At 43.0% G+C, this 11027-nt stretch overlaps 1 protein-coding gene across 1 annotated transcript in view; it reads right to left on the bottom strand.

Annotated features, from left to right (window-relative positions):
* Positions 1-11027, bottom strand: part of Zc4h2 (zinc finger C4H2-type containing) — a 20574-nt gene that overhangs the window by 2018 nt on the left and 7529 nt on the right. The window contains exons 2-4 of the mRNA XM_005371525.2: positions 3899-4070; positions 2211-2383; positions 1038-1200 (exon numbers count right to left, since the gene is read on the bottom strand). Coding sequence (XP_005371582.1) covers positions 1038-1200; positions 2211-2383; positions 3899-4070 — 508 coding nt within the window. The remainder of the gene's footprint in view (positions 1-1037; positions 1201-2210; positions 2384-3898; positions 4071-11027) is intronic.

The following is an 11027-nucleotide window of genomic DNA, read 5'->3' as shown; positions in this document are numbered from 1 at the left end:
AGAGAGAGAGAGAGAGAGAGAGAACATGTGTGGAGGTCTGAGGACAACTTTGCAGTTTTCTCCTAGAACAGCTTTTGGGAATTGGTTCTTTCCTTCTACCATGGGATGCTGGGATCAAACTCAGATCAAAACATTCACATGGTAAGTGTTTCTACACCCTGAGTCATGGGGTGGCCCATAAATATATTAGACTTTTCACATTAAGTGGTTTGTTGCAATTATTCAACTCTGTTAAGATCTAACACACAAGCTGGACGTAGTGGCGCACACCTTTAATCCCAGCACTCAGGAGGCTGAGGCAGGCGGATCTCTGAGTTCCAAGTCAGCTTGGTCTACAGAGTGAATTGCAGGACAGGCAGAGCTATGCAGAGAAACCCTGTCTCAAACCAAACAAAAAAAATACAACACACAAATCACCTGGCATGTGTGTGCACCAGTAAATTGCCAATGAAAGCATATAACAAGGCAGACTCTACCTGTAGGCTATGGTCTACTGGGAAGCCACTCTAGTAAAACATCTGCTTGACTAGTTACTATTGACCCAATTCTGTGATGCTTCACTGGAAACCCATAAACAGTTTTGGCCTAGTAGAAATGCAAATTAATTTTAGTGGGAAGGAAAGGTAATCCTAAAGGTATTACATTTATGTCTCTAGGAGACATAAAACTTCCAAATTTATTTCAGTGTTCTTTCCAACCATGTAAACACCTGTTCGCCAAATGCACTAAGAACCTGCCTTGTGATCCTACTGAATCCCTCACTAATGAGATATGTTCACTATGTATTTGTATAAGGATTCCCTTTCTAACCTTTAGAAATTTCTATTTTACTAGGGCCTGCCAGGCTTCTTGTATTCTAATCTCTCTGGGGATTTGCAGCAACATGGATTCAACATAGTATCCCATCCTCTGTGTACCAATCAAACACTGTTTAAGTAAGATCTAAAATAAAGAAGACCACAACCTCAAGCAGCATCTCGTCAGCCTCCCATTGCAGGACACTTTGCTTCCTCTGTGGTCCAGCCTAGTTTACCCACCTTCATAGGCGGAGGCTGCTGTCTGAAGGTGGCTGTCTGCCGTGTGTCCTGCTTCCTAGCCACTTGGAGCTGTTGGGCAGCAGCAGCTGCAGCAGCGAGGGATTCAGGTATAGGAGGTTCTTGAGGCTCTGTCTGCCATTCTGCTTTCTGCTTCTCAAAGTAACTTTGGGGATGAAAAGACACTGGCTGGATCACTCTGAAAGCAAGAAGAACCTTGCCCCTCTTAAAGTTTCTATGCTAAGGAACCAAAAATTGTATTAGGATCTTCTCTAGAATGGCACTACCCTCCCTATAGCACATGGATCCTTCCCCCTAGTACTAGGCACATGATCAGTAGGAAAGTAGACACTTTTCTTCTTAACTCTGATAGATGCAGATGATCAAGAAATCTTAGGGCTAGCAAGATATTTAGAGCCGTTGTCTATTTGATGGTCACTTGCAATGTTCAGACCAAGCATTCCCAAGCCTAGATTTATATCCTTCTAGGAATAGGAAGCTCACTGCTTCTACAGGAATCCAGTTGTAACTTTAGGATATACTCCCTCCTGTTGGGCTGACCTCTGTCTTTAAAATGAGCCTAGTTTTTAACTCTGGATCTTGAGATTAAAGAACAGACCATATCCTGGAAAAAATGGAAGCACATCCTTTGTGTATACTCCTCTAGACCTTAACTTGGAAAGTGACATTTTCAAATTCATAGGTAAGTTATTTTAAATGTTATATTAAATTTATTTATTTGTGCATGTGTATGTACAGGCAGGCACATGATGCTCCCATGTCATAGGACAGCCTGCAGGCGTTCGTTCATCCTTTCCTTTCACCGCATGGGTCCCAGGAATTGAACTCAGGTCCCCAGGGCTGGTGGAAAGCCATTTTACTCCCTGAGCTATCATGCCAGTGCATAGGTAAAATTCTTACATTGTCAAAAATTGCACAAGCATTTTTAAAGAGTCACCCATTAAACTTCATCTCATCATTGCTCTTTATGTCAGCACAGAGACTTGAAGAAGGTCATGCAAGGAATTAGTCACCAGCAGGCCTAAGGATAGGACTAGACTATGGACTCGGACTTTCAGGCCATGTAAATATCCATGTCCATCTGTGTCGCCTCCCCCCTCTCCCCTCCCTTCTGTTACATTGTGTTATTTTGGGGTCAGAGGGCAGGCAGCTTACTCCAAGGAGAGTTTCTCTTCCTCTTCACACAAGTCAGGAAGCCTCTGCAATCCCAATGTCATGCGCAGGGCATCCACATGCTCCTTCAGCGGCTTATACTCATCATGAAGCCTCCGGGTGGACTCTAGCAACTTGTTTAAGTCATTTTCAGACTGTTTAATGGTGTTTTCCATCTGGAAAATAGAGCAGGGTAGAAACAGAAAAGATCCCAAAGTTCTCAAAGACGTTTTAGAACTGAACACATAATAGCACAGACTCCAGAGGGAGACCAATCTATGTTCAAGTTTACTATGTCTTTTCTGCATGGCGGATCACGCCTCGGTTTCTTCATCACTATGATAGTGAAAGTTTAATAGTGCACACCTCATGCAGTCTTAGTAAAGGTTCGATGATTGAATTCATGTGAACGGAGTAACAGCTCATAAACTCGTGGTCAAATTACTCAAATTACTAACACCTCCGAGCTGCAGTTGCCTTTAAAGATCATCTAGCTCACCTCACCTGGATTGCAGTCTACTGTGGAGGTCAGTGAGCTGAAAGAAGCTTCAGCTTTCACGGAGATCCTTATGAACAAAACCAACACAGAAACGGAAGACTTAACGTCTTCCAAGCCAGTTACATTTTTCCTAGGTCAACTGTTTTCAAACTGGTCGCCACACTTCCACTCACCACCCCATCCACACGCCCCGCCGGTAGCTGCAGCGGCAGCATTAGCATTTAGGAACTAAGAATTGTATATTCTCAATCCCTTACCTAACATATGCAACTAGAAACTCTGGAGTAAAGTTCAACAACTTGGGCTCTAATGGGCCCTCCAGCTGACCCTCATGCTCTAGTCTGAGATCTACTGGCCTGGATTCTCAACCCCTCTATTGAAAAAAAAAATGTGATTCTTTCTATTGATTCTACATCATCAGTTCCCTCCAGGAGACCCAGAATCTTGTGCTCTCTAACACATAAGACCCCAAGGGTCTTACACAGCCTCATTTATGTATTTTTAAGGATTCTAGGCATGACAACATTCTGAAAAGTAGTAATCCCACAGAAATGAGTTTGCCAAGAAGAGAAACTTAGCTCCATCAAAAACGAATTTTAAAAAAGATGTCATAGGCTCTAAGGATTGGAAAGGATCTCACAGGTGAACCCTTTCCACTTCCTGATAAAGGAATACCCAGTAAAGAAGCCTAGACTATTAGCGAGTAACTCCAAACAAGGGAATTTGTCAGCTTGGCAATTTAGTCACAGTATTCCAAGAGTTTCCAAATGGCCGTCTAATGAGAGAGCCCCACTTTGGTAAGCAGACAGAGAGGATGGATTTGATCTCATTGGGAGCTTTTGAGCATTTTATGCTACCCTCAAGGGGCAAGCATCTAGTCCACTTTTCCTTGGCTACTTCCTGAGCTGCAGAATTCCAGAATGTGAACATGTCAGAACGGACTGAGCCCTCGAAGGTCAGTTGGCCTTTCATAATACAGGGAGAAAATACGATGCTCAGAAATAAAGGACTTGTCCATTGTTGTTAGTCAGTGACATAATCAGAGCTGGCCTCAGAACTTCTGGAATTTTCTACTCCATAGCCCTCTCCTCTGAGCTAACTAGCCACAGTGACATCTAAATGAAAGGTAACAACATCCTCTATTTGCTCATCTTTAACGAGCCCAGAGACAGGCAGGCAGCGAGCCACGTACCACATTGATATCAGCATGGATCAGTCGGAGTTCCTCCACGTGCGCCATCTTCTCCTGCAGCAGGAGATCCATCTCCTGTTTGTATTCCTTCAGGTGCCTCTCTTCTGACTCCAGTGCCTCAAACTCAGCCTTCAAACGGGCCTTGATCTTTTCCATCTGCAGAGTCTTGTTCCTGAAATTTCTCAAGAGCAGGAAACAGGCCAGTAGGAGGATGGAGGAAGACAGAAATGGAAAGCAGAGTTAGGCCTTTCCTTCTAAGCTATCTTTCTAACCCTCACTTTCACAGACAAGAGAAGATCAGAGCCATCTCAGAAAGAGTTAGTGTTATAGGGAAGCCACTTGTTGGTTTCTGGCTGCTCAGCCCTGAAATAATCACACAAAAACTGTATTATTTAAATCACTGCTTGGCCCATTAGCTCTAGCTTCTTATCGGCTAACTCTTACATCTTAATTTAACCCATCTCTATTAATCTGTGCACCACAATGAGGTTGTGGCCTACCAGCAAAGGTTCTGTGCATGTCTCCAGCTGCGGCTCCATTGCTTCTCCTCCGACTCTGCCTTCCTTCCCCTAGCGTTCAGTTTCATTTTCCCCACCTAGCTCTGTTCTACCCTATCAGTCAAAGCCAGTTTCTTTATTAAGCAATGGCATTCACAGCATAAAGAGGGGAATCCCACATCAAGCTAGGAGATTCTTTTTAAACAGAAAACTCCGTGAGTTGCAAGTGAGAGAAATTTTATTGCCTCGGGATGTTTGCAAAGGGCAGTGCAGGTTCCAGCTGCGGGACTGAGTTAAAGGAGAACACTAATGGCCTTTAGTGGATACGGGCCAGAGATGCCTCTCATTGCAAATAAGAGTCTCCCACCACAAAGCACTCCTAGCAAAGGTAGCCAGAGCTAGCAACAGTGACCTGAGAAATTCTAAAGAGGCAATGTCCAATGAACTTCCTGCACGGACCAAAATGCTCTGTGTGGGTGCTTTCCAAAGCAATAGCACACATATCCTGTTGGGCACATGAGATGTAGCTACTTATGACTAAAGGACCGATTTATAAATTATATTTGACTGCTTAGAGCCGGGTGATGGTGGCGCATGCCTTTAATCCCAGCACTTGGGAGGCAGAGGCAGGCAGATCTCTGTGAGTTCGAGACCAGCCTGGTCTACAGAGCTAGTGCCAGGACAGGCTCCAAAGCCACAGAGAACCTCTGTCTCAAAAAAAACCAAAAAAAAATTGGTCTGCATAAATTATATTTGATTTTAATGAATTTAACTGTAAACGTGTGGCTGATGGTGCTCATACCATATAGCATGGCTGGCTCATATAAAAATTGCCCCTTGCACTGCTTGTGTCAGGAACATTGGCACAGTGGTACAAAAGTAACTGCGATACTTGCATGTTACACACTACATTACATTACCTTTGAGTCAAGTTGTCAGGCGTATGAAGAACTCTTGATGTAGCTATTGACCTTTCTTATAGAGGAACAATATTTGGTTTTATTGAAAAAATATTTATTTAGACCCCTTCCTGCCTAGACCTCTATTCTCAACCTCTTCTATATTATATACAGAACATCTGGACTCTGCCTGCTTCTATCCCAATTGTAGAGATGGGAAACTGATAATTAGAGTAGTATCATATGTTGATTCATGTAGCCAGTGGAGTGAGTATTGGGTCAAGAACCCATTTGTGTGAGCAGAGACACATGAAAGAACATGTACTTTAAACTCATACCTGGGTATATGTGCTGGTTCTACACTTTACTAGATATTTGCCTTTGAATAATAATAACATTTAAGTTTACATTTAACTGTATTTAATAAGTATGCACTAAGAAACAAATGCACACACATGCACAAATATTTATTGAACACTTGTCCTCCTCAGTCAAGAGCGACAAGGGAAAGCAGTTCAGGAAGTGAGGATGGCGTGAACAAAGGCCCCAGAGCAGAAAGACACAACCCATGAAAGGAACAACTGAAGACAGATTAGCAGGGCTGGATCCGAAAGAGGGGGCGGGGCCTAGATGAATCCAGGGGTTTTGGTAAAGTTCAACACACAGCTGAGATGCTGGCATGAGTCAAATCTTTCACCCTCTGCTGAAAAGGGATTCTTCAATTTTTAAATATCAAGAAAGTGACATTATGTGATTCCTTCCTTCTCCCAGCTTTGACTTCCTCAGTACTAACAGGGAAATAATACCACCTACCTCCCATGCCATGTGGTAGGAATTAAATGAGTTAGTGCATGTAAAGTTCCCAAGCTCCGTGGCCCATGATGAGCGATCAACAAATGATAGTGTACTTCTCAACTCTGCCCTATAGTTCAGCCATGATTATCTCCTTCACCCCAGCGCTCCAGACATTGGAACAAAGAACTTACAGGTACTACATGTGTGCTGTAAGGCATAATGCTGGTTACTAAGATTGGAATAGCTTCATTAGCATATGCCATTTTGTAAGTAGAATATGAATAATGGCCTATTAAGTAGCAAAGAAAAGCCTTCAATTAAATGAGGAGAGCAACAAGATCATCCTCCAGATCCTCTCTTCACTTTGAGACTCATGACATGGTGACATTCTCACTGCCAGGGACCCACCAGTCAGTCCACATACAGGTAACCTGCCTGTGCACCCAAGCACAGTCCTTGCCTGGTCAAATTGTGGATGCTTTTCTGGGGTTGTGACCTTCTCTTGACTCTTCTTTCTCCTTGGACCTACAAGACACTGAAACCCTGGCTTCAAGGAACTCTCTATCTAGCCCATACAGAGGGAAGACATGGGTAACCTATCTTTATTCGCTGGCACAGAGCCTCCCAACTCAGGCAGCCCTGTGGCTGCTTGCCAAGGATCAGGACTTCCTCCTGACCCTCTTCCTCCTTTTAGGGCCCATCATCCCCCAGACATTCCCTGCCAGGGACCCTCTAGCCTGTCTGTGTGCTATAGAAACACAGGTAACATACCTATACTTGCTGCCTTAACCCCTTTCAATTCCAGTTGCCCCTATGGATATTTGGTCCTGAACCATACTTCAGGGCCAGACAGACCCATACATCCTGCGTTATGGCCCAGCCTTGTGAGTATGCCTGACCCTCCCGTGCCCGAACTCTTCTCAATTTCCAGGCTCAACCTAGAGCCCACAACCAGGGTCTGGGCACAGGTTGGTGTGACCCACGTGCACATTATTTTTAACTGCCAGCTTGTACTGAGTAGCAAATCCTGTGTACCAGCCAAGCCTTCTGTGTCCACATCAAACATACAACCAAAACAAGAAGCCCATGTGCCCAGGTCTCACTGCAAAATAATATGAAATTCAAGGACAGTATACACTGTCCATCCCCTCTCCCCCTCCAATCCACCTGTCCTACAGAAATTTTATGTAAGAACAATTACTCAGATTAATTCCAGGATACAGAACTTTAAAAAAACACCATAAATATTATCAAAGAATTCAGAGTTTAAGGAAAACAGAAACAAACAGTTCAGTGTAAAAATTTAGAGAGAATTAACTCAAAGAAATAAAGGCTTAAGTGTTACCCAAGAAAAGACAAACACAAGGCTGAATAAAATAACCAAGATAATGCCGGATTAGAAAATGCAGCTCAATAAGGAGATAAAAAGATTGAAGAGCACTCAACATAAAATGGAGATGGGATTTAAAAAGTGAACAGCACAACTAGGACACTCACGGGAAAGTCTTACCAATAGAATGGGAGCCAGAACAGTCATGAGCAATTCAGGGAGATTGCCACTCTAGATCTCAAGATGTCAGCAGCAGAGCCAAGATAAGAATAGCATGGTTGTGTCGCAAAACAGATATGCATACTGATGGAACAAAATAAAGATCTGAACACAAGTGCACATAGCTACAGCCATTTGACATTCAAGAAAAGATGCTAAAATGATACAATGGGGAAAATAAAAGCATGCTGCCTCTGTCTCTGTAGGTTCATCTGTGCATCAGGCCCACTGTGTTTAGAAGGTCTTGTGTCACAATGGCCTCCATCCCCTCTGGATTTGAAACTCTTCCTGCCTCCTATTCCACAGGGTTCCATGAGCTCTAAGAGGAGGGGTTTGTTGGAGGCACCCTGTTCAGGGCTGAGAGTTCCAAGGGCTCTCATTCTTTGCATGATATATGGCTGCGGGTCCCAGGATTTGTTCCCATTCACTGCAGAAGGAAATCTCTCTGATGGTGGGTGGGGAAAGCACTGATGTATGAGTATAGCAGGATGCCATTAGGACAGTAGTATTTGATTTTAGCGTAGGTCCCTGGGCTATCTCATATTTGGTTCTTAGTCATCCAAGCACCATTTGATGTCACGGAGTGGGCCCGAAGACACCTAAGATATTGGTCAGTGAGTTACTCCCACAAGCTTTGTGTCACCATTGCACTAGAACATCTTGCAGGCAGGACAACATTGTAGACTGGCAAGTTTGTAGCTGGCTTGGTGTTAATGCTTCTCCTTTATTAGCATGCAGAGTACCTTCCTGTACCGAGAACATTAGCCCACAGGGGTGAAGGCCCTATGTAGGAACTTCTCCATATTCAATGAGTTGTGTAAGGGCTGTCTTCAGAAATAGGGTTTTGCTATCAGCTTGTGAATACCATTCTATATAGCCTTGACAACAGCCGGGGTTGTTTCGGGGTTCCTATTGGGGCCTCTTTGACCAACAACTCAATTAGATGTAACTGATTCCTGGTACTGGAAGCTTCATTTGGTGGCAAGAGATGTCCTTTTGGGGCTCCGTCTCCCCTGTTAATTGTCAATTTCATTTCGATTGACCAGGACAACTCTTATAAACAAATGCATTTAATTGGAGGCTTGCTTACAGCTTCAGAGGGTTTGTCCATTATCATCATGGCAAGAAGAAGAGAGGCATAGCACTGGAGCAGTAGCTGAGACCTTTAAATCCTGATCCACAGGTGAGGGTGAGGGGTGGGGGGGAGTGGGCCTGCTGTGAGCTTTTGAAATCTCAAAGCCCATCCACAGTGACACACCTCCTCCAAAAAGACTCACCTCCTAATCTTCCACTAAACTGTCTACCAACTAGAGATTAGACATTCAAATATAAGAGCCTATGGGGGTGACTCTCGTTCAAACCACCGTATCAGAAAAGTAAAAAGGAAATATCCTGTGTGTGTATGGGGGGGGGTCAGTACAGAGTACGAAAACAGGGTACAAATGATCTGAAGGGGAAATAGAAAAATAGTAGGCAGGGAGTTTTAATTAGGGAGGGAGGGGAAAAAGGAGGAGAGTATATATATATATATATATATATATATATATATGTATATATGTATGTATGTATGTACATGAAATTTTCCCATCTGGGCTGACAATGCTATCCTTCAAACCTAACACCAAAAATGAGAAACCCTCTTTTGGAGTTGTTGGTCAAGGTTTTCCAAGAGACTTCCAAACCATGCTAGGCTATTTCTGTTGCTCTTGGTTGCTCCCCAGAGGTGGAATGTAGGTACCTATTGCTAAAGACACTATGTGCATTGGGCACAGGACCCAGCAGATCCAAGATACTGCATATGACCTGAAAGCCTTCTCCCTGAAGACAAGCTTTCTTGGTACCTGCAGATGTCACGCAAGGTTCCAAAAGAGGGAACATCCACAGTCTTAGCCAGCTATGATGCTTATGAACCACACTGACGAGTATGACACAATAGCCCTAAGGGTGCAATGGTGGTATGCATACCTTGGTGGTAGCCAACAGTTCTCTAACTGACTTAAGACCCACTCAACAAGAGAGAAACCATGCCTCTGGTTTCCCATGGCATTGGAAATCTAGCTAACTACTCCATGCTAGTGATGCCATGGTTATTGGAGGGGAGTCCACAAGCACCAATTTAGACCAGCACAATCGCTAACAGAACTCTAAATGTTTACCCTTGTGTATATAGGTAAGTGCAGTTCTCACCAGCCATCAAAGAAATTGCTTGTTGCAACAGGCAAAGACAATTTTCAGAAAGCTACAGCTGATCAAAAGTCAAGATCTGGAGCCTAATCCTATCTACAACACAACTCCTGCACTTTAAGGCTCACGGATCATTGCGGATGGTTGAGGGAGTGGGGGTTAGTAAGAGCCAAAGGAACAGGAAGTTTGCTATCAAATTGTGCCTCCTAGAAATGTCAGAGAAGCTACAACCATGAAGTCTCACCAACATGGCTGCTGAAAGATGACCTGAAAAGGGATGACACCAATAGACATGGCAGCATGGATGGAGGAAAGCTCCCAAGGCTCTGACCCTAAACGAAAATCCACAGGCAGTAAAGCAATGCTGAGAGAGGGAGAAACAGTTCTCTCCAGGGAAGAGCTCCCCAATCAGTTATCCAATACCAAACGAATAGCCCTGAAATCTTATACAAACAAGTAACATTATACAGACTGAGAAAGTTGTATTTACATGTTTAGACATATATAAATGTGTTAAGCATTGAATGAGAAAAGGGTACATAAGGGGTTGGGGGAAGAAAAGGGAAAGGGAATATGATGTAATTATAATCTAAAAAACTGTAAAAAGGATATTACATTTTAATCAAGGGAAGAACTAATCAAGAAGGTAGTGCAACCCTAAACATATACGCACCAAAGTATTGTGCACCCAATCTCATAAAAGGAGAACTACTGTACTCGAAGAAAAAGATGAACTCCAACCCAGGAAGACTAAATAACTTCAGTACTCCATTTCCTCCAACAGACAGGGCACAGCACAAAATTTAAATAGAGACATATCAGAAATAAATGGCATTATACTTCAAATAGGACTAACATATCGACAGAATACGCCATGCAAATACCAGATAAAATACATTTTACTCAGCAGCCCATGGAAGTGTCTCTAAAATAGACTAACTACTGGGAAACAAACAGATCTTAACAAAAATAAAGAAAAGTTGAATAGCGCTGTAGATTCTATCTGACTATAATATAATAAAGCCTGAAATCAATATCAAACAAATTGGTAGGAATTACACAACCTCATGCAAATTAAAAACTACATTACTGAATCATCAATGGGCTAAAGAAGAAATCAATAAAGAATTTTTAAAACTTCCTGGAATTAAATGAAAATGAAATGACATATCCTGGTTGTATTAGAAGGAAACATGTATTTCCTA

Source organism: Microtus ochrogaster, unplaced genomic scaffold, assembly GCF_000317375.1.
Source record: "Microtus ochrogaster isolate Prairie Vole_2 unplaced genomic scaffold, MicOch1.0 UNK112, whole genome shotgun sequence".
Lineage (NCBI taxonomy): Eukaryota > Metazoa > Chordata > Mammalia > Rodentia > Cricetidae > Microtus > Microtus ochrogaster.
Note: the sequence above shows the minus strand (reverse complement) of the source record. Positions and strands in the feature narration are given on the sequence as shown.